We start from the raw sequence: 25,726 nt of genomic DNA on the forward strand, positions 1-25,726 counted from the left end.
GCACCTTTCTAAACTGATCCTGAATTAAAATAAATAAAACACTGTAAAATATAAGACGCTTTCATTTAAAAAAAAAAAACACACACAGTGACCCACCTTCCCTCCCCAAAGTGATTTTTCATCCGATGACTTTATGCACTTCAGAAGTCCCGTGAACTTCATTTTACATAAGAAGCGTGTCTATAACCCTCTAGTCCTCTGAAAACACAAATGGACAAACAAGTTACATAAAATAACTTTGTGATTTCGTCACGGGGGACAGAAGGCGCGGCAGCGGACGGGCTGCTTCACCTTGGGTTCGTTGCCACGACAACCGGGGGGGAGCGATGCATCGGTGCTGATGCTGCAGTGATTGGGATGCCCGCTCGAGATCTAAAGTGACTCACCGACCCCGCGAGGCGGCGAGGAAGATGATGAGGAAGATGACGATGAGGAAGATGGCACGTTAGCATCTTTCCGTTAGCATCTTTGTAGCCCTGATACACGAGCCGGACGTTAAGGGACTGTTAATGAGCTGTTGCCGCTGAACTGCTGCAGTGGGCAGGAGAGGTGCTGCCAGAGGACAGACGGACAGGAAGGAACATTCCAACAGGTAAAGAACACACGACCCACACACACACGCACACGTTCTTTTAAATATCAGCCAATCACGTGGCAGCAGGAGCTGCCCTACTTCAGGAGGATGATGATGATGATGATGATGATGATAGACGAGCGTCCGTCATTCCATGTATTTCACTTAATTTCTTTGTTCGTGCCCAAAGTGTTGATAACCGATCTGAAACCTACATTGAGATGAAAACTGAAATTGTCCAGCGATATGAATACTGTTAAGTATTAATAACCAGTAGGATTAGCACTGTACAAATGTCAATAACACCATCACAGTCTACCGTAATGCAGTTGTTGACCACTTGCCTTTTTGTTCACAGCCTTTTGTGTAACACAGAGTATTGTTACAAACCACAGCCTACCCGAGTATTGTTGCTGACCTACTGAGTATCGTTGTTGACCATGTCTTCATGACCACAGCCTACCTGAGTAATACCTACCTAGTGTCCTTACTAATCAGGTATAACCTATTACAATCCTCTCTTCAGATTGGATGAACCTTACTTCCTGGTGGAGCCTGGGAAACAGCCAATAGCATGAAGCAGCTGCCGGGGGCAGAGTCTGGCCCTGCCGCCGAAAGCAAGGTAATAACCTCACAAACATACTTACACATAGATCTATAGCTATATATGTGAATGTGTGAATGTGTGCATGAATGAGTGAATGTGAGGCAACATTGTAAAGAACTTTGAGGGGTCGCTGGTTAGAAAGGCGCTGTGTAAAGGCCGTCCATTGACCGAACGCTGACCCCTGACCCTGCAGGTGGAGATGTGGGGCCAGTCTCTTGTCTACACCGTGGAGGAGCTGGAGTGTAAGATCTGCTACAACCGCTACGACAGCCGCAGCCGTCGGCCCAAGCTACTGTCCTGCCTGCACAGGGTCTGCCTCAAGTGTCTGAAGAAGATGGTGGACGTGGGTGAGTCTCCTCACCCTCTCTCCCTCGCCCTCTCTCGCCTCACCTTCTCTCCCCCTAGCCCTCTCTCTCCCTCGCCCTCTCTCCCCCTCCCCTCTCTCTCCCTGATGAAGAGAAACTTATTTTTAGGACACATCGGCCGGCTAAACATTAGATTGAACATTAGAGCATGATCATTGGAAAGTACAGGCTTACGTTAAGGATACATTCTGTGAGCCAATGGGGGACCAAGTTTCTTATAGGGAAACGTTTTCATTTTGGGTAGTGAATACACAGGTCACAAAGATGCTTGGGAGTGAGCATAGTGGAGAGTTTAGGATTGGCGGGAGAGGCCAAGTTAAACTGCAATAAACTCTGGGTGAAGTGGGTATGTCTGCAAGGCTGCGCGCAGGGACGCAAACAGTTAAAGGAACCTCCACAATGAAGAAGTCAGTCGATATAAGTATGCCCTCTCTCTCCCTCATCATCTCACCCTCTCACACAATTTGCCGATAACAATAAAGGGAAGAAAATAAAAATGCCCCCTTTGACCCTGAATGAGACTTTCAGACTTTAGCTGTTAATGTAAAGTCTTAGGAGCATACCCTCACACTAACCCGATGCTCACAGGAAGTGGACCAGGAACAGGTCCTACTCCTGACCCTTCTCTTGTCTCTCAGGGGAATCGTCTCCTTCGATGGTCAGCTGTCCGTTCTGTCGTCATGAGACCTACATCCCAGACGAGGAGGTGAGCCCTCATGGGAACACGCTCAAGACTTTAGCCGACTGGATTTGCTTCAAAGTGGGAAGGTTGAAAGGCCCTGGAGCTGAAGCTGCTCAGTGGCCCCATCTCTCTCCTTGCTCCTTCCCTCGAGGTGTGGCCCCACCCAGAGGTGTGGCCCCACCCAGAGGTGTGGCCCCTCCCAGATGTGTGGCTCCAGCCAGATGTTTCTCTGTGCAGGTGTGGCTGATGGAGGACGACCGCCACGTCCTGGCCGTGCTGTCCTGCCACGACCAGCTGGGCCGCAGCGGGCTGCCCCCCGGGACCGAGGTGGTGCTGAGCCCCGACAGCCTGACTGGTAGACTCACCCTCACACCCTCACCCTCGTACCTTAACCCGCTAACCCCCTCACCCTCTCCCTCTAACCCCCCCTCCCTCTAGCCCTCACCCTCTAACCCTCATCCCCTCTCCCTCTAACCCTCACCCTCTAACCCTCTCCCTCTAACCCCCTCACCCTCTAACCCTCATCCCCTCTCCCTCTAACCCTCACCCTCTAACCCTCTCCCTCTAACCCCCTCACCCTCTATCCCTAAAGGGTGGCAGTAACCCTAGGGGGGCAGTAAGGGTCTTGTCTGGTGTCTGTCCGTCCTGAAGGGGGGGCAGTAAAGGCCTTGTCTGATGTCCGTCCGTCCGTCCGTAGGGGGGCAGTAAAGGCCTTGTCTGATGTCCGTCCGTCCGTAGGGGGGCAGTAAAGGCCTTGTCTGGTGTCTGTCCGTCCTGAAGGGGGGCAGTAAAGGCCTTGTCTGGTGTCTGTCCGTCCGTAGGGGGGCAGTAAAGGCCTTGTCTGGTGTCTGTCCGTCCTGAAGGGGGGCAGTAAAGGCCTTGTCTGGTGTCTGTCCGTCCGGAAGGGGGGCAGTAAAGGCCTTGTCTGGTGTCTGTCCGTCCGGAAGGGGCGCAGTAAAGGCCTTGTCGGGTGTCCGTCCGTAGGGGGGCAGTAATGGCCTTGTCTGATGTCCGTCCGTCCGTAGGGGGGCAGTAAAGGCCTTGTCTGGTGTCTGTCCGTCCTGAAGGGGGGCAGTAAAGGCCTTGTCTGGTGTCTGTCCGTCCGTAGGGGGGCAGTAAAGGCCTTGTCTGGTGTCTGTCCGTCCTGAAGGGGGGCAGTAAAGGCCTTGTCTGGTGTCTGTCCGTCCGGAAGGGGGGCAGTAAAGGCCTTGTCTGGTGTCTGTCCGTCCGGAAGGGGGGCAGTAAAGGCCTTGTCGAGTGTCCGTCCGTAGGGGGGCAGTAAAGGCCTTGTCTGATGTCCGTCCGTCCGTAGGGGGGCAGTAAAGGCCTTGTCTGGTGTCTGTCCGTCCTGAAGGGGGGCAGTAAAGGCCTTGTCTGGTGTCTGTCCGTCCGTAGGGGGGCAGTAAAGGCCTTGTCTGGTGTCTGTCCGTCCTGAAGGGGGGCAGTAAAGGCCTTGTCTGGTGTCTGTCCGTCCGGAAGGGGGGCAGTAAAGGCCTTGTCGGGTGTCCGTCCGTAGGGGGGGCAGTAAAGGCCTTGTCGGGTGTCCGTCCGTAGGGGGGCAGTAAAGGCCTTGTCTGATGTCCGTCCGTCCGTAGGGGGGCAGTAAAGGCCTTGTCTGGTGTCTGTCCGTAGGGGGGCAGTAAAGGCCTTGTCGGGTGTCCGTCCGTAGGGGGGCAGTAAAGGCCTTGTCTGATGTCCGTCCGTCCGTAGGGGGGCAGTAAAGGCCTTGTCTGGTGTCTGTCCGTAGGGGGGGCAGTAAGGGCCTTGTCTGGTGTCTGTCCGTCCGTAGGGGGGGCAGTAAAGGCCTTGTCCGTTGTCCGTCCGTAGGGGGGGCAGTAAAGGCCTTGTCGGGTGTCCGTCCGTAGGGGGGCAGTAAAGGCCTTGTCTGATTGCAGGAGTGGAGGGAGCGGAGAGGGGCGGTGCGGCGGGCGAGGCGTCCTCCGACTGCCTGGTGCTGACCATCATGCAGCTGCCGGGCGAGTCGTCCGACTCCCTGAGCGTGATCAACATGCTGTACCCGTCCTCGCTGCCCTGCAGCGCCTCCACGCACAAGTGCCGCGCGTGGACGTCCCGGAGCCTCCCGCGCTGCCTGCTGGGGGCCCTCTGCCTGGTGCGTCCTGCGCATGGGTTCAACTAGTTTAACTAGTTTAACTAGTGCACCATCATACTTTACCTAGTACTAGTACTCCATGTGCTTCATAATTGTGTACTCGTACTAGTTAGAGTATCCTGAAGCACATAGTGTACTTGTTAAAGTATCATGGAGCACATGGTACACTAGTACTAGTTAAAGTACACAATCTGTTACATAATGCTCCAACTAGTGCTAGTAGACCATGTGTGCCATGATACTTTAACTAGTACTAGTACCAAATGTGCTTCATAATACCTTAACCAGTACTAGTACACTATGTGCTCCATAATACTTTAACTAGCGTATTGTTTACTAGCTAAAGTATTATGAAGAAGCTTCTTGATACTCTATAAACTGCTACATCATATAATCCTTAAACTAGTGCTAATCCACAATCCCCTCCATAATAATTTAACTAGTACACTGTCTGCAACCCTCTGATGAGGTGACGTTCAGTTGTCATAGCAACATGGACGGTGAAGGCAGATTGGATGAACCGACGGCGCTGGTAACGAGCGTTTGTTTGCAGGTGTACTTCAGCTCCCTCCCCCTCGGGATCTACCTGCTGATGATTGGTCAGCTGTGGCTGGGGGTGGTCCTGGTCAGCCTGGTTCCCTTCACCCTGCTGCTCTGCATCCTCTACGGCTTCTGCCAGTGCCTCTGTCACGAGCTGCTGGAGACGCTGAGCCACCGCAACACCGCACCCTGACGCTGCCGCACCCCTGAACCCACCGTACCCTGACCCCACCCTACGGTACTCCACCCTACCCTGACGCTACCGCACCCTACCCCTAAACCCACCGTACCCTGACCCTACTGTACCCTAACCCTACCCTAACCCCAACCTAGCCTAACGCTACTGTACCCTAACCCCACCCTACCCTAACCCCACCCTACCCTAACCCCACCATACCCTAACACAACCGTACCTTGCCATACCCTACCGTACCGTACCCCTACCCTACTGTACCCTAACCCCAACCTACCCTAACGCTACTGTACCCTAACCCCACCCTACCCATACCCTACCGTACCTTGCCATACCCTACCGTACCCCAACCCTACTGTACCCCGCCCTACCCTACCCCGCTCTACCCTACCGTACCTTGCCATACCCTACCGTACTCTACCGTACCCCGCCCTACCCTACTGTACCCCGCCCTACCATACCCCGCTCTACCCTACCGTACCCCAACCCTACCACTTATTGAAGACTAGTCACACAGCACCCCTCTCTCTGAGCCATGGACAACAGCCCAGCCTTTCTAAGCTACAATCACCAGCAATTACTGACACATAGCTTCACCTGGAGGAGACTGGATAAGGACATCACCACCGTGAAGAGGATACGGGATGAGGATATGGTTACTATAGACACGATGTGGTCCCACTTCAGTCCTTACACATACGTTTCAACTGAACTTATAGACATCAGTCTTGGCAGCCATATGAATGGTGTTATTTATCTTAAACTCTTCTGTGTAGTTCATGTCTTAAATGCAACCTCCTTGTAACTCTGGTCATTTATAGGCTATCCAACATCTTCATTTAGATAAACTGTCAGTCAAGATCCTGTTACTATGGTAACCACTGTTCCAAACTGTACGTAATTCTTGTAACCCCTGTGTAACTATGGCAACCTGTGAGTTCTAGAACACTGTGGTGTAACTATGGCAACCTGTAGGTTCTGGAACACTGTGTTGTAACTATAGCAACCTGTGAGTTCTAGAACACTGTGGGGTAACTATGGAAACCTTTAAGTTCTAAAACACTGTGGAGTAACTATAGCAACCTGTGGGTTCTAGAACACTGGTGTAGCTATGTCAACCTGTGAGTTCCAGAACACTGTGGTATAAATATGGTCGGCATTGAGTTGTAGAACATTGTGGTGTTACTATGGTAACCAGTTTTTCCAGATCTAAATCGCACACATGAAGAGGATGCTCCACTTTTTCTGTAAATCTGGTTTATTAAACAGAGTTGACTCTGGGTGTGAAACTGGTTTCAGGTAAAAAAAGATTGGACTCTGGTTGTGAAACTGGTTTCATGTTAATACAAAGTTGCATCTGGTTTTGAACTTGCTTCATGTTGAAACCGAGTTGACTCTGGATGTCAAACTGGTTTCAGGTTAAAACAGAGTTGACTAGCTGTGAAACTGGTTTCAGGTTGAAACAGAGTTGAGTCTAGCTGTGAAACTGGTTTCATTTTAAAACAGAATTGACTCTGGATTAGTAACTGGTCTCATGTTAAACAGTGCTCTTCAGAGCGGCTTATTTTTCCGAGCATACACACGTTTCATTTTAAGAATTATTTCTTTGTGTCACTTGAGCTGCCATGCAACACTAACGTAGGACAGACATGCTGCTTGGAAAGTGTAACGTCTGTGTGTCAGCGCCCAGTGTTTCATCAGCTGTGCAGATGACCACACCATGGCAGTGTCCGCTTCTGTACAGTCAATCAATTACAAGACTTTTTGGATTTTAACGGGGCCTGAAGTTGTTAGATGTGGGGTCATGTCTGTGTCAGTGAATGTTTATTTTTATCTTTAATAAAACACAAAACTATGATCTCAGATTGTTTCTTCTGGTTAGGTCACAGTGGACCTCTGAATATGTGGCAGCACCTCTGTCTATATATACACATATATATACACATATATATATATTCGGTTTTAACAATTTAATTTGATCTAATATAAAATATATATTATAATAATAATCATACATTAGATTTCTATAACTCTGTTCCAAATACTCGAATACAGTTGACAGAGTGAACACAAAATAAAATAATTGAATAAGACTATATAGGCTACTTCTTATATCCTACAGGCTGTAGGATATAAGGATGGATTTAAGGATATAAGGGAAGGATTTAATGGGATATAGCTGTAGGCTACAGCTATATCCTATTAAATCCTTCCCCCAGTATCTTACCTCCTCCATCAGGTCGAGGTTAGAGGAAGACAGTCAGCCCACAAGGGGCGAGAGGCAATTAACAGAGGGAGCCGGGGGAGTCCTCCCATCTCCCAGGAGAGGGAGGGAGGGGAGGGGGGGAGGAGAGGGGAGGAGGAGAGGAAGGGAGCATAGAGGGGAGAGGGAAGGAGAGGAGAGGCGGAGAGAGGAGGGGAGGGGGGAGGGGAGGAGAGGAGGGCGAGAGAGGAGATAGGAGAGGAGAGAAGGAGAGAATGGAGGGGAGAAGAAAGGAGGCTGGGAAGAGAAGAGGTGAATGGGAGGGGAAAGAAGAGTGGAAAGAGGGGAGGGGGGGGAGAGGGGAGGAGCCTAACCTGTGTTGGAAACCTTGCCTCCTCTCGAAGGAGCAGAGGTTATCTGGGACTCTGAGGACGCACACGTCTCATGCTGCCTAGCTAGGATACAAGGAGGCTTGGACAAAAGGTGGCAGGAAAAAGAAGGCGAGAAGGACACAAGGTGACTACCAGGAGACAGGGGGTTGGTGAGGACCAGAGCTGGGCCTACACAGAAAGGGTAAAGGGAGGCGGACCTCCCTGTCTCTCTACCTGGTTGTCTCTCTACCTGGCTGTCTGTCTGTCTCTCTACCTGCCCGTCTGTCTCTCTACCTGGCTGTCTGTCTCTGTACCTGGCTGTCTCTCATATGGGTGTCTAACTGTTTCTCTACCTGCCTGTCTCTCAACCTGGCTGTCTCTCTACCTGCCTGTCTCTCTACCTGCCTGTCTGTCCCTCTACCTGGCTGTCTGTCTCTGTACCTGGCTGCATCTCAAAGTGGGTGTCTAACTGTTTCTCTACCTGCCTGTCTCTCTACCTGCCTGTCTCTTTACCTGTCTGTCTCTCTACCTGTCTGTCTCTCTACCTGCCTGTCTCTCTACCTGCCTGTCTGTCTCTCTACCTGCCTGTCTGTCTCTCTCTCCCTGGCTGTCTCTCAAAGTGGGTGTCTATCTGTCTCTCTACCTGTCTATCTCTCTACCTGGCTGTCTCTCTACCTACCTGCCTGTCTGTCTCTCTCCCTGGCTGTCTCTGTATCTGGCTGTCTCTCAAAGTGGCTGTCTAACTGTCTGTCTACCCGTCTGTCTGCCAGATGAGTCGCTGGCGGCGGTCGGTGGACGAGCTGCAGGTGCGGCGGCGGCAGCTGGGCGAGTGCGAGCGCGGACAGGAAGCTCTGAGCCGGGTCACTTCCTGTTTCCAGCAGCTGTCGTCCGCCCTGGGCAGCAGCTGTGACGGCAGCTTCTTGAGAGAGGAGATGGAGGAGAGCAGAGTGCTGGCCTACAAGATCTGCTGTGGTAGGACCTGTCTGTCTGTCTACCTGTCTGTCTGTTTACAAGATCTGCTGTGGTACGACCTGTCTGTCTGTCTACCTGTCTGTGTAGCCCACAAGATCGGCTGTGGTACGACCTGTCTGTCTGTCTGTCTGTGTAGCCCACAAGATCTGCTGTCTGTCTACCTGTCTGTCTGTCTACCTGTCTGTGTAGCCTACAAGATCTGCTGTGGCACGACCTGTCTGTCTGTCTGTCTGTTTACAAGATCTGCTGTGGTACGACCTGTCTGTCTGTCTACCTGTCTGCTTAGCCCACAAGATCTGCTGTGGTACGACCTGTCTGTCTGTCTACATGTCTGTCTGTTTACAAGATCTGCTGTGGTACGACCTGTCTGTCTGTCTACCTGTCTGCCTGTTTACAAGATCTGCTCTGGTACGACCTGTCTGTCTTAGCCTATAAGATCTGCTATGATACAACCTGTCTGTCTGTCTACCAGTCTGTGTGTCTACCCGTCTGTCTAGCATTCAAGATCCGCTCTGGTACAACCTGTCTGTCTGTCTGTCTGTCTAGCTTACAAGATCTGCTCTGGTACGACCTGTCTGTTTGTCTACCTGTCTGTCTAGCCTTCAAGTTCTTCTCTGGTATGATCGGTGTTTATGTGGTCTGGTGCAGACTACGTCCCACGACAACATACTCGCTCACACTCAGTGGGTGGTTCTGTGTTGACCGTGACCCCCCAGGGTTATCCCGGCGGCTGGTGGGCCTGCTGGCCGAAGGTGACCCTAGCTCGCCCTCCCCGGGGGAGAGAGAGAGCGCAGAGCGAATCTGGGTCCTCTTCCTGTCCGCGCTCGAGCACTTCCTGCTCGACCTCCAGAAGGCCAGCAGCCTGATTGGACGGTTTCCACTGACTCAGCGCTGTGATCGACGCGCATTGGTCAACACAGGTCAGCCCGCCGATCATCTATCTCAGGGATGAACACCGATGGGGTCTTCATCAGTTTAAATAAGGGGCCACCCTTAATATAATACGTTCTATTGGGTCAAGTGACTATAATACGTTGTAAAAAAGGGTCATGTGACTACTTACAGGGTCAGGTGACTATAATACGTTATTATAGGGTCATGTGACTATAATACGTTATAACAGGGTCATATGACTACTAACAGGGTCATGTGACTATAATACTTTATAACAGGGTCATGTGGCTACTAACAGGGTCATGTGACGACTAACAGGGTCATGTGACGACTAACAGGGTCAAGTGACACCATGGCGGGGGTGGCTGCATGCGCGGCGTCGGTCCAGACCCCCTGGATCACCGTGGAGGAGGAGCCAAGCCCGGGGCTGACCAATCACATCACAGGATTGGAGGATCTGCTGCAGGACATGCAGCTCAAGGTAGACTCCTCCCCCGACCTGGGTCCAGGTCTCTGGTTCTGGTCCTGGTCTGTGGTCCTGGTGGATGGTCAGGTCTGTGGTTCTGGTCCTGGTCTGTGGTCCTGGTGATTGGTCAGGTCTGTGGATCTGGTCCTGGTCTGTGGTCCTGGTGGATGGTCAGGTCTGTGGTTCTGGTCCTGGTCTGTGGTCCTGGTGGATGGTCAGGTCTGTGGTTCTGGTCCAGGTGTACAGTTCTGGTCTTGCTCCAGGTATGTGATCCTGGTCTCTGGTGGGTCTGTGGGTATTGTGGTTCCAGGAGTGAAGCTATGGTCTGTGATTCAGGTAAGTCCAGGTCTGTGATTCTTCAAGGTCCAGGTCTGTGGTTCTTCAAGGTCCAGGTCTGTGGTTCTTCAAGGTCCAGGTCTGTGGTTCTGGTTGTCCGGGTCTGTGGTTCTTCAAGGTTCAGGTCTGTGATTCTTCAAGATCCGGGTCTGTGGTTCTTCAAGGTCCAGGTCTTTGGTTCTTCAAGGTCCAGGTCTTTGGTTCTTCAAGGTCCGGGTCTGTGGTTCTTCAAGGTCCAGGTCTGTGGTTCTGGTTCCAGGTCTCAGTTCCCTTCTGGTCCGTGGAGGCGACCCAGCAGGCGTGGGCGGAGGCTGCGGACCTGATGGAGGACAGCGTGGAGGACCTGATGGAGCTGGAGGTCGTCTCCAATGATAACAAGATGAACTCCTGCTGCCCTTCCTGCTGCCGCCTGGGCTGTCTGCTCTATTTGCTCAACTAGCCAATAGGATCAAAGCCTGAGATCAACTAGCCAATAGGACGAGCGCCTGAGATTAACTAGCCAATAGGATCAGAGCCTGAGATCAAATGGCCAATAGGATCAGAGCCCTAGAATCACAAGCCAATAGGATTGAACCCTATAGATGGCATCAGAGCACCAATCAGGCTTCTTAATCGGTTAGCTTGTAGCTGCCAGGGAGCTAGCTGTGGTTAGCTTGTAGCTGACAGGGAGCTAGCTGTGGTTAGCTTGTAGCTGACAGGAAGCTAGCTGGGGTTAGCTTGTAGCTGACAGTTGAGCTGAGGGGGTTTTCCGTAGCACACGTACCCCTGCGCTCCATAAGAACCAAAAAGCACAACACAACTAAGTTTGGAAGAACATTTCTCAGCCTTTGCAATATGGGCTTATCTCACGGTACTTCATCCTTAGCGTAGTGATTGTGCTAGGGCCTCCCATTGTCAAACAGTTTGAGTTGATAACAAATTATATCGGTAAAATACATTTTTGGTGAAGCCAGGGGGGAGATATTCTTGTTTGTGTACGGTTTGTACACTCAGACAGGAATGTTCCTTTAATTACATATAATTAAACTGTCACCCAGAACCTCACAAGATATAAAACATGAAAAGCACCCAGCTAATGAGAACCTAAGAAATATTTTATCTTATCAAAATGTATTTGTCAACCACAAAGTTTACTACAGGAATTAAATGCTAGTATCTCCAGTGAACCACCTAGAGGCCGTTAGAGGAGCTACATGCTCGTCTCCACCGTGAACCACCTAGAGGCCGTTAGAGGAACAACATGCTAGTCTAGCAAACAACCCTAAAAGGTATACAAGTCATTTTAGGGTTAAAGAGAAAAACACCTATTATTGTGGTTATTTTAGCACTGCTTCACATGCAATAATAAACAATATTTTACTTAATGTGTACTTTTACTTTGTACAGGAAAATTAAGAAAATGTCAAATGGATAGTGGTTCCAACTGTGTGCACATGAAGAAGCAACGATTTGTAATTATACCACTGATGTTAATACATGTATTTGACATGTATAAACCATATGTCACCTATTTTAAATCTTTTACCTTCTCACACTATCAACATTTTCACTTTTAAATTGAGTACTTCAGAGGCCCCAAGAAATTAGGTAACTGCAAATCAGCTCTGCACTCATTTACATAATTATTCTCTAATTGCGCTCCAATTATTTATTCTCTAATCTCCCCCTAAAACCATTGGTACCGCACGTAAATAATATGCCCGAATTTGATCCCTACAAATAATAGTTAATAATAAAATAGATGACATACTGTGTCTCTAGCTTCACACAAAAACTATAAAGCAGGAAATTGGTTTCCAAGAGGATTATTGTTTCTATCTCGCTTCTGACTGTCTCATTTGGACTCGGTTTTGTTTGGACTTGAACCACTTTGGACAATCCCTGGTCCTGACCAGCGCTCTGCCACACGGGGATAAGGACTTCTCTCGCCCATTAGGAAACAAACTTGACGACGCCTAGAGTATAACGGCGTGGACGTCAGGGTTTTCCCCCCCCCCCCATCATACAGCGATATGCAATGACATTCTTTGATGATATTGTATTAATAATTATATATAATAATAATAAATCTATCGGTAATCATACAACATCAGGGGTGCGGTAGAACAAACGCATCTTTATTGACACAGGGCAAAGAACATAAAAATATTGTACAAGCGCAAACACACGCGCACAAACACACACACGCGCGCACACACACACGCGCGCACACACACACACACACACACACACTAGCCCACAGGCCTCTCACACTCAAACAGGACGAGACATGGTGGTTCAGCTTTTGAAGACCGCATTCACGTGGGCTTTGAACGCTGAAACAAGAGATATTGATTCATCTTTATATTGCTTTTTAATACATTTACATTCAGGGCCATTAAGCAGACACTTTTATTCAAAGTAGTATTTCGCCACACTAGAGATCATTAGTAGTTCACTAGAGCTCATTAGTAGTTCACCATACTAGGCAGTGTTTTACCCCAGCACTGTATGGTTGAGGCAGTCGCCATAACAACAATAGGGTCCCGCCCTGACTACCAATGTATAAAAAAAAAAAAAGTTTTTTTTTTTAATAAAGATTTTTTTATTATTATGCATTAACAAAGTACAAAAGGAAATAAAACATACTTCCATCAAGTACAAAAAATAAAGAAACAATGCACTGGTAATACTATTGAAAACAATAGTCATGCATAATAATAAAAAAATCTTTATTAAAAAAAAAATATGTATATTTTTTTTTATACATTGTGCCATAAAGCTTTATGAATGGATTTGAAACGGCGGCATCAGGTGGTTGTACATATTATTGCGAACTGAAGCCCTCACGAAGAACGCAGGACTAATAATAATAATGGATTGAATTTATATTGCGCTTTTTCTAGACACTCAAAGACGCTTTACAGTGAAGGGGGGACCTCACTAACCACCACCAGTGTGTAGCACCCACTTGGGTGATGCACGGCAGCCAATCTGCGCCAGAACGCTCACCACACACACACCAGCTTGAGGTGGAGATTGAGGGAATTAATGAGTCAGCCAATTGTACAGGAGGATGATTAGGGGGCCAGATTGAATGAGCCTGGTTGGGCCAGGACACCGAGGACGCCCCTACTCTTTGCGATAAGTGCCCTGGGATCTTTTATGACCTCAGTGAGTCAGGACCTCGGATTTACGTCTCCTCCGAAGGACGGCGCCTTCCGCAGCACAGTGTCCCCGTCACTGCACTGGGGCATCGGGATTGATGAGTAAGGGGGCCAGAGGGAAGAGTGCCACCTATTGGCCACCACCTGACACCACTTACAACACCTGGTATTCCCAGGCGGTCTCCCATCCAAGTACTAACCAGGCCCGAACATGCTTACGCCTCGTTTCCACATACGTATGTTTTTCGTATCCGTGCTTCCGTAAATTTACGGAAGGGGTCACTAGTGTTTCACGCCTCGTTTCCACATACGTATGTTTTTCGTGTCCGTGCTTCCGTAAATTTACGGAAGGAGTCGCAAGTGTTTTACGTACGGGCATGAATTTATTTACGGACAAAAGATGTTAGGAGAAATCAGCGGATTGCTTACTCCGGGTAGGAAATGAGTGCCCAAATGAAGGAGTTCAAGTACCTCGGGGTCTTGTTCGCGAGTGAGGAGACTATGGAGCGTGAGATTGGCCGGAGAATCGGAGCAGCGGGGGCGGTATTGCGTTCGCTTTACCGCACCGTTGTGACGAAAAGAGAGCTGAGCCGCAAGGCAAAGCTCTCGATCTACCGGTCGATCTTCGTTCCTATCCTCACCTATGGTCATGAGGGCTGGGTGATGACCGAAAGGACGAGATCGCAGGTACAAGCGGCCGAGATGAGTTTTCTCAGAAGGGTGGCTGGCGTCTCCCTAACTCGGATTAGAGCCGCTGCTCCTTTACTTAGAAAGGAGTCAGCTGAGGTGGTTCGGGTATCTGGTAAGGATGCCCACTGGGCGCCTTCCTTGGGAGGTGTTTCAGGCACGTCCAGTGGGGAGGAGACCTCGGGGAAGACCCAGGACTAGTTGGAGAGATTATATCTCAACACTGGCCTGGGAACGCCTCGGGATCCCCCCGTCAGAGTTGGTCAATGTGGCCCGGGAAAGGGAAGTCTGGGGCCCCCTGCATGAGCTGCTCCCCCCGCGACCCGACCCCGGATAAGCGGATAGGAGACCGGTACTTTGGAACATGAGGATCGACATATACAGAGATAAAAACAAAACCAACAGGCTTGGAAAGAGATCGCTGAGGAGTTTGGCCTGCAAGGTACTTAGCCTACAAGTTTTGTGAAAAACATAAAAACTTTCATACGGTATCTCCGTAAAACGACGGCGAAAGTTAAATTTTTTGAACGTATATTACGGACATACCGGACAGAAATTTTACGGAGGGGAGGAGTCTCGGAGGAAAAACGGACATTACGGAGAATCACATAGGAATGAATGGACTTTCGGTCGGAGACGGTTGGATCGCATACGAGAATGTACGTATGTGGAAACGAGGCGTTACTTATTGACATGAATTTATTTACGGACAGCCAAAAAGATGGGGGAACGTATGATAATGGCAGTTTTTAGGAGACCGGTACTTTGGAACATGAGGATCGACATATACAGAGATAAAAACAAAACCAACCAGGCTTGGAAAGAGATCGGCGAGGAGTTTGGCCTGCCAGGTACTTACATGTTTTGTGAAATACATAAAAACTTTCATACGGTATCTCCGTTAAACGACGGCGAAAGTTACATTTTTTGAACGTATGTTAGGGACATACCGGACAGAAATTTTACGGAGGGGAGGAGTCTCGGAGGAAAAACAGATATTACGGAGAATCACGTAGGAATGAATGGACTTTCGGTCAGAGAGGGTTGGATCGCATACGAGAATGTACGTATGTGGAAACGTGGCGTTAGCTTCCGAGATCAGACGAGATCGGGCGTGTCCATGGTGGTAAAGGCCGCTAAGAGACAAGCAGTAGTTCATGACTCACCCTCCTGGTTGTCCCATAGTTCCGCAGCGGCCACGTTCAGAGGACTGTCGTTGTTGGGCTCTGCGGGGAGACGGGTTCAAGCGGTTATCCAATCGCACACTTTGTCTTACTTGTGACCCACCTGTTCAGCGTGCTCCCGAGTGCAGCCTTTTAACGGTAATATGCATGTGGATCAATAAACCAAACAAAGGCAGGCTCTTTGTTTAGGCAAAACATTATTGAACACCCGCGGTTAAAGTAGGGTCATATACTCAATCCACACCTCACAGTTAGTGACGAGCTAGTAACTAGTGTTACAGCGTGGGTATACCCAGGCTAGCGTTACCTCCTAGCAGCGACTGTATGGACAGCAGGATGGACCTGACGTCGTACAGGGCCGACCACTTGTCCTTCAGGATGTCCAGGCAGATGAAGCCCTGCTCGTCCACGTTGGGGTGGAAGCAGGGCGTGACGAACTTGACCCGCGGCGCCTTGTAGGGGTAACCGCTGGGGAACTCCAGGGACAGCTTGTAGCGCAGCCCCTCGTACACCTGGAGCACAACGCCGCGGGTTAGCACGGGTCACAGCTAGGTACAGCACAACGCCGCGGGTTAGCACGGGTCACAGCTAGGTACAGCACAACGCCGCGGGTTAGCACGGGTCACAGCTAGGTACAGCACAACGCCGCGGGTTAGCACGGGTCACAGCTAGGTACAGCACAACGCCGCGGGTTAGCACGGGTCACAGCTAGGTACAGCACAACGCCGCGGGTTAGCACGGGTTACAGCACCTCACCACTAGTGAGTGCACATTACCACTAGATAAAGAGCAACCGATAGTAACTACTAGTTACAGAACATCACTTAGTTACAGCACATTACCACTAGTGAAAGCCCGTTGCCACTAACAATCACTCATTACCACTAGGCATATTACCAGTTTACCATAACCCACGGTATGGCTTGTTAGCGGTATAATAGCTTCTACAGTCTACAATGCATTACGGTACATTACCAGTATAATATTTGCTAGTCTACAATGCATTATGGTACGTTACCAGTATAATATCTACTAGTCTACAATTCATTATGGTACGTATATTATCTACTAGTCTACGATGCATTATGGCACGTTACCAGTATATTGTATCTACTACAGTCTACAATGCATTATGGTACGTTACCAGTATAATACCTACAAGTCTACAATGTATTATGGTACGTTACCAGTATAATTTCTACTAGTCTACGATGCATTATGGTACGTTACCAGTAAAATATGTACTAGTCCACAATGCATTATGGAATGTTACCAGTCTATCTTAATTAATATGATGGCCTACCGTTTCTACAGCTCCGTCGACGGTTCCGATCCACTTGAAGAGGTTGTCCGACTCTGGGAAAGCCGAGATTCCCTTATCACCCGACATCTGAATACACATGATCCAACATCAGTTAATCTTAATTCAGAGGATCCTACATCAATTAATCTGAATTCACGTGACCGCTCATCAATTAATTTGACTTTACATGATCCAACACCAGTCCATCTAAATTCACATGCTCCAACATCATTCCATCTGAAAATATCTATGAAATATCAAACATGTTTCCCACGTTACGTGTCAAGGAAGGATTTAGACCGCTTTTCACTTCTTCAACTGAACATTCCTGTCGGATCCCTGACGTAATTTAACGTGTTAATTAGCAAATTACACCTACCTAATTTACAAAGCTAACTAGGCTTCCCCTCTGCAATGAAACTTAATGAACTTTTCAAAGATAATTCAATTTAAATATTTTTTTTTCTACCAAGCAGATTAAGAATATAAAGTCAAAAACAGATACATGTTAGTAATTAGGTATACGTTATTAGGTTAATTAATGTTAGACTCAAAGAATCAGCCGTTTACCATAAGAGTCATCAGCTCCTGCTGTAATCTGCCAATGAAGAAGAAAAACACAATAAATACCAAAACCTCCTGGCCGCCCCATATAAAACTATCTAATAGAAAACATTTCAAATAAAACTTCGTACAGAAATATCACGTGGTATACAACAGATTGTTCAATGATATGATGTTATTATGTATAATGTAATGTGTATCAGAATCATAATAATGTATCATAAAATATATATTAATATGTCGTATATTAATATGTCGCATGTATGCATCGGTTAGTGGGATGTGTAATGTATTTCAAATTAATCTCCTGTCAGTATAATACGTGTATCCCATCATATATAAAAAATATGCAATATGTATCGGTTATAGTACAGTTTACTGTAATGTATGTCCGATTAATTTATGTCAGTCTAATGTAACGTGTATCCTATTCTATATTTTATAACACAATGTGACTAACGCATTATGCATCGGAGGCTGGTTACCTCTTCGTCACCGAGCCTCGGGCTGCGCTACCGCCGGCCTCGCTGCCCTTTAGGGCGGCCGTAGAGGCGGCGGCGGCCGGGTCCGTGTTCTGAGAAGACATTTTACGGGAGGGATCTGAGGAGCACAGAGACTGAATCAGGATAAACTCGGATTATTAACATACTTTGAATGGGAGTTCACCTCAAAGACAGTTAGCTCCATAAAGAACATAACTGGTGTCATGGGTTCAGCGTTAATATAAAGACATTAATTTGTCAAATACATCTACGGTGACGATGTTTTGGTCATTATATGGAATTATATTCATTACATTGTTAGCTAACGTTAGTATATAAGTTAGTATAACACTAACTAACGTTACCCACTGATCAGCCCAGAGCTGAAACGTTACCAATACATGCACCGTTAGATTATCATATTAAAGATTATCATTATGAGGACCATCGTTATATTCCGACAATCAAGCATGATAGCGCAGTGAATAGTTAGTAGTTAACATCAATATCTCATCAGAATATAGTGAATAGTTAGCAGAAGTGTTGGTAAAACTTACAGCTGGTTGAACGACGACGCAGTGCAGAATTCAAACACTTCTCTCTAGGGCGAGAACCAATCAGCGATCAGGGTTTTAAACCTGATCCAGGTCTGATTGGTCAACTGGAAGCATGCGCAACCACAACACAAGCGCCTCATTGGTCGGAGAAAGATCCCGGAATCGACTCCGTCACTGTTGCGTCACTGCCATGCGCCGCGCTATAACACCGGAAGTCGTCACTATTTGTGTACAGAATCTTACCGCGCCGTGCTTTCTTCCAACACCTCTATTAAAAAACACAATTAATTCATAAAAAATATTATAATTTGATAGTTATAATATGAACGCGCCTCCAGCCTTCGAGTCGTTCCTCCTGTTCGAGGGCGAGAAGAAAATCACCATCACCAAGGACACCAAGGTGCCGAACGCCTGCCTCTTCACGCTCAACAAGGAGGACCACACGCTGGGCAACATCATCAGAGCGTAAGCACCCCCTGACTAGTACAACTAGCACCACACGCTGGGCAATATCATCAGAGCGTAACTACCCCCTAACTAGTACCACTAGTCACTGGTACAACTATCACCACACGCTGGGCAACATCATCAGTGCGTAACTACCCCCTAGTACCACAAGTGACTAGTACAACTAGCATCACACGCTGGGCAACATCATCAGATACTCACTAGGTAATCTACTACTCAACAGTACAACTAGTACTACTCACCAGTACAACTAGTACTTCTCACCATTACAACTTGTGCTACTCAGTAGTACAACTAGCGCCATTCACTATAAAACTAGAACTACTCTCCAGTAACTATCCCTTGCTCGCTGTATGCCAAACTAGGTTAGTTCTAATGTTATTCTCGTGTTTTAGTATACAAATACATGTGTTTTGTATTGTTGATTAGTAAATGATATAACCATTCAAGTGATTTGTGTCGTTGATTCCCACAAGGCACGTCTCATACCTACAGTGTTTTAGTGATATTAATTGAAGTGTGTTGTGTGTTTGCAGGCAGCTGCTGAAGGACCCTCAGGTTCTGTTTGCCGGTTATAAAGTCCCCCACCCTCTGGAGCACAAGATAGTGATCCGGGTTCAGACCACCCCAGACTACAGCCCTCAGGTAACGACTAACTATAACTAGTTCTCCCCCTGATGGTCAACAGGGTTCAGACCCCCCCAGACCACAGATCCCAGTTAATTAGCTAACTACAACTAATAGTTAGTAGTAGGCTAGGTGTGGGATAGTCACCAGGGTTCCGACCCGCCCAGACCACAGCCACCAGTTAAAGGTCCCATGACATGCCACCAGGTGTGGTGTGATGACATGCCACCAGGTGTGGTGTGATTAACCATTACAAGCCGTTTTGGTAATCTGGTTGGACAAGCCCACCTGTGACGTCATCAGGGGCAGATTTCCAAAAACGGCTTGTAACGGCTAATCACACAACACCTGGTGGCATGTCATCACACCACACCTGGTGGCATGTCATGGGACCTTTAACTAGCTAACTAGTATATATAACTCTGCCCCCTGATAGTCACCACCCGGATTCATGCAGCCATCCTAGCAAACCCTGGTCCAACATGATTGGTAACTGACCTGTCTGTGTCACAGCCTGGCTATAGAGAAAAGTGCAGACTATTAACTGATGACTCCCCACTAGTCTTAATAGTCTTGAGTACAAATGGAGCCGGGACCTGTTGTCATGGGGATGAGACCTGTCGATGAGATGTGTTGTCATGGCGGTGAGACATGTTGCCGTGGTTATATGACCTGTTTACATGGTGATTAAAACGGTTAGGGATAAAGGATGGCTCTTTGTTGCAAGCTGGCTTGGGTGTTTACACAGCAGAGGGTCGAACCAAGGTAGTCCTCTACAAGGTCACGCTAACACACTTTGTGTGTCTGTGTGTAGGAGGCGTTCACCAACGCCATCACAGATCTCATCAGTGAGCTGTCACTGCTGGAGGAGCGCTTCAGGGTCTCCATCAAGGACAAACAGGAGGGTATCGAGTGACTCCGCTCCTCCTCCTCCAACCTCCTCTTCCTCATCCTCCCAGCTCCTCCTGTCTTTACTGTAAATATGGAACCATGTCCACTTTTCTAAATAAATATTAAATATCATCCTCCATGTCTCTTACCTCTTAATGTATATATATTTATATCCTCTTTGAACTCTCATATTTTTTATTTTCTATATATTTTAATATAAATATATAAAAATATATTACAATTTTTATTTATAATTCATTTTATTTATTTTAATTAACAGGCCTATATCATTTTTTATTATATATCTTTTTATATATATTTATCGTATCTTTTAATATATTTATATAGGACCTATATATGATATATTTGTTAACCAGTGTTAATACGGCTGAACCATAGTAACTACAATTGAACCATCAGTATCGGTATAAATCCTTCCAGGACAAGTAGAAATACTACAGGTTTTAGATAAAAAAAGTATTTAATACTAGAAAGGTAAGTAAACAATAAAACCTTAAAAACAACCACATGATACGCCCATCTTCAGCCCCCCTGAGCATCTGATTGGCTGTCAGAGGGCCCCTGAGTCCCTGATTGGCTGTCAGAGGGCCTTGGAGCCTCTGATTGGCTGTCAGAGGGCCTCAGAGCGCTGGGCCTCCATGGCTCGCTGCATCTTCTCCACCATCCAGATAGGAACGGAGAACGGCTTCAGCTCCTCCATCCTCAAGTCTGGACACTCCCTGACACACAGAAACACACATTTATTATACACACACACACATGATATATATATACACACACACACAAACAAATACAGACGTAGGATATTCACGCACACACGAAATATACACGCACATGGAACACAACCATGATATATATACACAAACACATAGACTGATGATATATATATACACACAAACACACACAGGCCTTACTTATAGTCGTCGCTGCGAGACAGGTCCTGGATGTCCTCTTCGATCAGCAGGTATGCCTGGACACACAAACACACCTGAGTACCCCTTAACACATACTCATAACCCCAGGGGGCTTTGAGATGGTCGTGTCCTGGGATTGGGATCCTCTCATGTCATTGTGATCATATCTCACGTTATGATTATCATCTTTCTTACCATCTTCCCTCCAGTAGCTCTCATGTGTTGTCTCTCTGCCAGCCAGTGTTTATCCTGAGCATCTGCAGCATACTGGGAACACATCACACGCACATTACACGCACTATGTATGTATGTATGTATGTACCACTGAACCATCAACTACTTAAACTTCACAGCATTAACTACTATAGCTATACGCAATTATTAACCACAAGGTGTGTGTGTGTGTGTGTGTGTGTGTGTGTGTGTGTGTGTGTGTGTGTGTGTGTGTGTTTTACCTTGAACAGGGCAGAGTGTTTGATGTAGATTCGTCCTCTGGTTCCTCCCATTCCCAACGCCCTGAAACACACACACCTCCTTTAGGATGCTTCCTGGGACCTTGGTGCCTTGCTAACCTTCAGCATTAGGGTGCTTCCTAGGACCTTGGTGCTAGGAAGTAATATCTAGTAATACTACCTGTACTACTGTATACTATGTACTTCATCTAGTTATAGTACCTGTAATACTGTATACTATGCACCACAACTAGTTATAGTTCCTGTAATACTGTATACTATGCAACTAATCTAGTAATAGTACCTGTAATACTGTTTAATAATCACACTAGCTCGAGTACACTTCAAAAGGTTCTACTCACTTATTGGCTCTTGAACCCAAGACGAATGTGCTGCCTTCATTGAGTCTGTTGGGATCCCACTACAAATATATATATAAAATCATAAATTATGTAACAATACTAATAAGATATATAGAAAAACATAAATAATAAAAGATTACTAGAAAGATATATAGAAAAACATAAATAATATATCTAACACAATACTACCCAGATATTCAGTAATACATAAATAATACATATAACAATACTACAAAGATATATTGTAATACATAAAAAATATACATAACAATACTACAAAGACGGTTGGGATGATTTTCTTACCTTGGGTCCTTCTCTTCTGACTGGCTCTGAAGATTTGGGTTTAGATCTAAAACAAGAACAAGAGTTTATACAACAGCACTGTTGAACACTTCTGATTGGCCAATGACGTTCCAAGTGTGTGCATTAATTCATTCTCTACTTTTTTTACACTTCTGAATCAACGCGCTGCAAATCCAAGATTAGCAGCAATGGTCAAACGCTCAAAGCAGCCCAGAAGTATGTTTCAATTTAAGCTGATTAGGTAAAAAATAATAATACGATATCTATATGATATTATTAGTCTAAAGTACCTAATATCGTGATTGGAAAATGATGTACGGGGTGGCTTTCCAACGCAAAAGTGGTTAAATATTTGATTGTGTTGTTTATTCCGTAAATACGTTGTGGAGGAAGAGGTGAGTACAGAGTAGGACTCACGGTGCAGTGTAGGTCAAAGGTCGGTCAAAGGCTGCTGCCGGGGCACTGGGGCGACCTTTCCTCTGGAGGACACAGCACATGGTTATTAAAGGTCAGAGGTTAAGGGTTACGGGTTGGTTATTATACGGTACAGGTTAGATATCAACACATTAGAGGCTACAGATTACAAAGAACAGGCAGGTAGGAAGTTACATGTCAGAGGTTACAGGTCACATGTTACAGCTAGGAGGTCACGTGTTACAGATAAGAAGTCTCATGTTATAGGTCAGAGGTTACAGGTCACATGTTACATGTAGGAGGTTACAGGTTGGAGGTCACATGTTATATCTAAGAGGTTATATGTTACAGGTCAAAGGTTACAGATTAGAGGTTATATGTCACATGCTACAGGTTACATGTTAGAGGTTGGAGGTTATGTTACAGGTCAAATGTTACAGGTTACAGATTAGAGGTTATACGTCACATGTTACAGGTTACATGTTAGAGGTTACATGTAAGAGGTACCTTCTTAGGAACAGGGCTCCCTCTGTGTGTGGAGTCGTCGTCAGTCTGTCTGGATCTCTGAGGACAGAGGGACGGGAGGTGAGCCAACGAAAGCTGAAACAGTGGGTGGAAAACCGTGGCAGAGACAGTGGGTGGTGGTGGTGGTGGTGGTGGTTCCTCACCTTCATGCTGGCTTCCACCCCAGGACGGGCCAACTTGGTCTCTGCTTCAGGGAACATCTGCTTGGCCTACAGACGGGAAACAGTCAGACAGGGGACCAGTCGGATCAGAGGACCGCTCATGCTGCAGGCAGAGGACCAGTCATAGTGCAGACATCACAGAACCAGTCCTAACAGAAAACCAGCCTGGTCAGAGAACCAGCCGGATCAGAGAACCAGTCAGCTTGCTAGCTAGCTGATACTGGTCGGCCTGTAGCCTCACCTGCTCCAGCAGGTTCCTGCAGGTGTCTGTGATGAGGAGGTCCGTCTGGACGTCTTCCCCCACGTTCTCCTTCACGTTCTCCGCTGCCTTGTCCAGGAACTGAGAAGATCAACCGACGACATTAGAACATCAAACTACGCCAACGCGTCTGTCGGCGTGATTGGTGGGTTTTAAGTCACAATATGTGAGATTGAACCCCCCCCCCCCAAAAAACATTTATATTAATATTGTGTCCTCTCTAACGGATAGGAAATGATTTGTGTGTGGGTGTGTGTGTGTGTGTGGTCACCTGCTGGTACTTCCTGAAGACGGCCATGATGTCATCGTTGAAGCTGGGCTGGAGCACCGCCCTCAGCAGGTCCATGGAGACCACGGGGTCTGTGAAACTAACACACACACACACACACACAGAAACACAGGCACACACACACACACACACACACACACACACACACACACACACACACACACACGTAGTATCACATCACACACATATCTCATCCGCAGGGCTCACCTCCATGACAACAGGACTCATTATGGGGACATTAGGTCTTATCACCATGACAACAGGTCTCATCCCCATGACAACAGGTCTAACTATCATGAGTTCTATCACCATGACAACAGGTCTAGCTATCATGACTTCTATCACCATGACAACAAGTCTCACCTAACCACCATGTGAGATCTTCTCCCTCTGCGCTGGACCTGGCGGTGTTTGATCATGAGGTTCCACGGGTTCTGCTGGAGAACACACACACACACACACACACACACACACACACACACACACACACACACACACACACACACACACACACAGTCATATTAGCACTGGCACAGAACAATTTTGTAACCTCTTCTACATGTTGTGGTTCTACCTGATGATTTGTCCCGTAGACGGAACTAACGTCACATGACCAGTCGTCAGACGACGTGTATCCAGACGCTGCTTACCACGTCGGCCTCAGGCCAGTCCCGCCGTCCGTCTCCCCGGTGAGCTCCCATGGTACCGATCACCTGGAGATGTGATGTCACAGTTAACCCGGAGATGTGATGTCACAGTTAACCCGGAGATGTGATGACACAGTTAACCCGGATATCTGATGTCACAGTTAACCCGGAGATGTGATGTCACAGTTGACCAGAAGATGTGATGTCACAGTTAACGCGGAGATGTGATGTCACAGTTAACCCGGAGATGTGATGTCACAATTATCCTGGAGATGTGATGTCATAGTTAACCAGGAGTTATGATGTCATAGTTAACCTGGATATGCGATGTCACAGTTAACCCGGATGTGTTATGTCACAGTTAACTCGGATGTGTGATGTCATAGTTAACCAGGAGATGGGATGTCACAGTTAAATTGGATGTGCGATGTAACAGTTAACCCGGAGATGGGATGTCACAGTTAACCAGGAGTTGTGATGTTATGGTGAACATGAAGATTTGATGTCATAGTTAACCCGGAGTTGTGATGTTATAGAGAACATGAAGATGAGATGTCATAGTTAACCCGGAGTTGTGATGTAAAAGTGAACATGAAGATGTGAGGTCTCAGTTAACCAGTAGTTGTGACTGTGAGTGATAACATGAAGATGTGATGTCATAGTTAACCGGGAGATGATGTTACCTGGAGATGTGACGCTCGGACAGCAGCACCGACGCTAGAGAACCGATACTTCTTAGAAACTATCGCCTTCGAGCACACGGCTACTAGTTAGGTTAATGCTAGCCAAGGACAGATTCTCTAGTTTGTATATTATTCAGCATACAGACCAACAACTCTTTATAAGTTGAGATAATACGATTATTTGAAATGTTTCGATCGATGTTTTGACCCACTTCCTCAGTAGAAGCAGATCGTCGAGCACGCATGCGCAGAGCAAACGTATGGGCGTGAAGAAAGTCTGGCCCTCCCCGTACGCGCGGTCCGCCATGTTGGTGAGGTCAAACCACGCGTTGTTTACATTCATCTCATCTTCCTAGTGTCATTCAATCTTATCAATTATATTTTAATCATTCCCAATGTATTTCTATCATTCATGATATACTCTGTCGTTCTACGTTTTCATTGTAATCAAAATCATCCGATAGATATGGTCGG

General features: G+C 47.1%; 6 protein-coding genes across 9 annotated transcripts in view; 4 read left to right on the forward strand and 2 right to left on the reverse strand.

Moving 5' to 3' along the window:
- The window catches only part of pltp (phospholipid transfer protein), a 103,844-nt gene that overhangs the window by 54,839 nt on the left and 23,279 nt on the right, over window positions 1-25,726 (forward strand). The window lies entirely within an intron of this gene.
- LOC132470652 (E3 ubiquitin-protein ligase RNF182) lies at window positions 14-6,929 on the forward strand. Of its 2 annotated transcripts, XR_009528678.1 has the most exons (8): window positions 14-592; window positions 1,101-1,196; window positions 1,375-1,528; window positions 2,185-2,252; window positions 2,466-2,583; window positions 4,124-4,338; window positions 4,892-6,500; window positions 6,540-6,929. XR_009528678.1 is itself a non-coding variant. In XM_060069458.1 (7 exons), the coding sequence occupies exons 2-7, from the start codon at window positions 1,149-1,151 to the stop codon at window positions 5,069-5,071; spliced, it is 783 nt and encodes a 260-aa protein (XP_059925441.1). In that variant the 5' UTR covers window positions 14-592; window positions 1,101-1,148; the 3' UTR covers window positions 5,072-6,929. The 2 variants fall into 2 exon arrangements, 1 of the variants encoding a protein (XP_059925441.1); XM_060069458.1 differs by having other exon boundaries at window positions 4,892-6,929.
- Window positions 7,691-11,677, forward strand: zgc:109913 (regulator of G-protein signaling 9-binding protein). Its single transcript, XM_060069459.1, has 5 exons — window positions 7,691-7,790; window positions 8,416-8,617; window positions 9,334-9,537; window positions 9,850-9,992; window positions 10,573-11,677. The coding sequence occupies exons 2-5, from the start codon at window positions 8,416-8,418 to the stop codon at window positions 10,750-10,752; spliced, it is 729 nt and encodes a 242-aa protein (XP_059925442.1). The 5' UTR covers window positions 7,691-7,790; the 3' UTR covers window positions 10,753-11,677.
- Window positions 12,410-18,358, reverse strand: ube2c (ubiquitin-conjugating enzyme E2C). Its single transcript, XM_060068658.1, has 7 exons — window positions 18,237-18,358; window positions 17,683-17,797; window positions 17,204-17,231; window positions 16,634-16,720; window positions 15,638-15,842; window positions 15,313-15,372; window positions 12,410-12,628 (listed from the first exon to the last, which is right to left on the reverse strand). Exons 2-7 carry the CDS (start codon window positions 17,781-17,783, stop codon window positions 12,591-12,593), a joined length of 519 nt encoding a protein of 172 aa, XP_059924641.1. The 5' UTR covers window positions 17,784-17,797; window positions 18,237-18,358; the 3' UTR covers window positions 12,410-12,590.
- On the forward strand, window positions 18,431-20,354 carry polr2j (RNA polymerase II subunit J). The gene is made up of 3 exons (XM_060068659.1): window positions 18,431-18,701; window positions 19,241-19,349; window positions 20,146-20,354. Exons 1-3 carry the CDS (start codon window positions 18,559-18,561, stop codon window positions 20,245-20,247), a joined length of 354 nt encoding a protein of 117 aa, XP_059924642.1. The 5' UTR covers window positions 18,431-18,558; the 3' UTR covers window positions 20,248-20,354.
- On the reverse strand, window positions 20,685-25,511 carry LOC132470268 (deoxynucleotidyltransferase terminal-interacting protein 1). 3 transcript variants are annotated; one of them, XM_060068657.1, is made up of 14 exons: window positions 25,253-25,511; window positions 24,573-24,635; window positions 24,286-24,359; window positions 23,905-24,001; window positions 23,616-23,714; window positions 23,357-23,422; window positions 23,196-23,252; window positions 22,692-22,753; window positions 22,275-22,320; window positions 21,972-22,030; window positions 21,613-21,673; window positions 21,330-21,424; window positions 21,158-21,213; window positions 20,685-20,962 (listed from the first exon to the last, which is right to left on the reverse strand). In XM_060068657.1, the coding sequence occupies exons 2-13, from the start codon at window positions 24,621-24,623 to the stop codon at window positions 21,201-21,203; spliced, it is 780 nt and encodes a 259-aa protein (XP_059924640.1). In that variant the 5' UTR covers window positions 24,624-24,635; window positions 25,253-25,511; the 3' UTR covers window positions 20,685-20,962; window positions 21,158-21,200. The 3 variants fall into 3 exon arrangements, with proteins under 3 accessions (XP_059924640.1, XP_059924639.1, XP_059924638.1); XM_060068656.1 differs by having other exon boundaries at window positions 21,353-21,424; window positions 24,286-24,356; window positions 25,253-25,510; XM_060068655.1 differs by having other exon boundaries at window positions 21,353-21,424; window positions 25,253-25,510.

The sequence above is a fragment of the Gadus macrocephalus genome, chromosome 13 (assembly GCF_031168955.1).
Source record: "Gadus macrocephalus chromosome 13, ASM3116895v1".
NCBI lineage: Eukaryota > Metazoa > Chordata > Actinopteri > Gadiformes > Gadidae > Gadus > Gadus macrocephalus.

Excerpts from the sequence above, each read along its gene's own strand:
- LOC132470652 (XM_060069458.1), top strand. The coding sequence starts at position 1,149 with ATGAAGCAGCTGCCGGGGGCAGAGTCTGGCCCTGCCGCCGAAAGCAAG. Across the intron at positions 1,197-1,374 it reads GCCCTGCCGCCGAAAGCAAG|GTGGAGATGTGGGGCCAGTC; the intron begins GTAATAACCTCA and ends CTGACCCTGCAG. Across the intron at positions 2,584-4,123 it reads GAGCCCCGACAGCCTGACTG|GAGTGGAGGGAGCGGAGAGG; the intron begins GTAGACTCACCC and ends GTCTGATTGCAG.
- zgc:109913 (XM_060069459.1), top strand. The coding sequence starts at position 8,416 with ATGAGTCGCTGGCGGCGGTCGGTGGACGAGCTGCAGGTGCGGCGGCGG. Across the intron at positions 8,618-9,333 it reads GGCCTACAAGATCTGCTGTG|GGTTATCCCGGCGGCTGGTG; the intron begins GTAGGACCTGTC and ends GTGACCCCCCAG. Across the intron at positions 9,538-9,849 it reads ACGCGCATTGGTCAACACAG|GGTCAAGTGACACCATGGCG; the intron begins GTCAGCCCGCCG and ends GACGACTAACAG.
- ube2c (XM_060068658.1), bottom strand. The coding sequence starts at position 17,783 with ATGTCTTCTCAGAACACGGACCCGGCCGCCGCCGCCTCTACGGCCGCC. Across the intron at positions 15,843-16,633 it reads TCGACGGAGCTGTAGAAACG|GTGTACGAGGGGCTGCGCTA; the intron begins GTAGGCCATCAT and ends GTTGTGCTCCAG. Across the intron at positions 15,373-15,637 it reads CATACAGTCGCTGCTAGGAG|AGCCCAACAACGACAGTCCT; the intron begins GTAACGCTAGCC and ends GTCTCCCCGCAG.
- polr2j (XM_060068659.1), top strand. The coding sequence starts at position 18,559 with ATGAACGCGCCTCCAGCCTTCGAGTCGTTCCTCCTGTTCGAGGGCGAG. Across the intron at positions 18,702-19,240 it reads CTGGGCAACATCATCAGAGC|GCAGCTGCTGAAGGACCCTC; the intron begins GTAAGCACCCCC and ends GTGTGTTTGCAG. Across the intron at positions 19,350-20,145 it reads CCCCAGACTACAGCCCTCAG|GAGGCGTTCACCAACGCCAT; the intron begins GTAACGACTAAC and ends GTCTGTGTGTAG.
- LOC132470268 (XM_060068655.1), bottom strand. The coding sequence starts at position 24,623 with ATGGGAGCTCACCGGGGAGACGGACGGCGGGACTGGCCTGAGGCCGAC. Across the intron at positions 24,002-24,285 it reads AGATCTCACATGGTGGTTAG|TTTCACAGACCCCGTGGTCT; the intron begins GTGAGACTTGTT and ends TGTGTGTGTTAG. Across the intron at positions 21,214-21,352 it reads GAGCTACTGGAGGGAAGATG|GCATACCTGCTGATCGAAGA; the intron begins GTAAGAAAGATG and ends TTGTGTGTCCAG.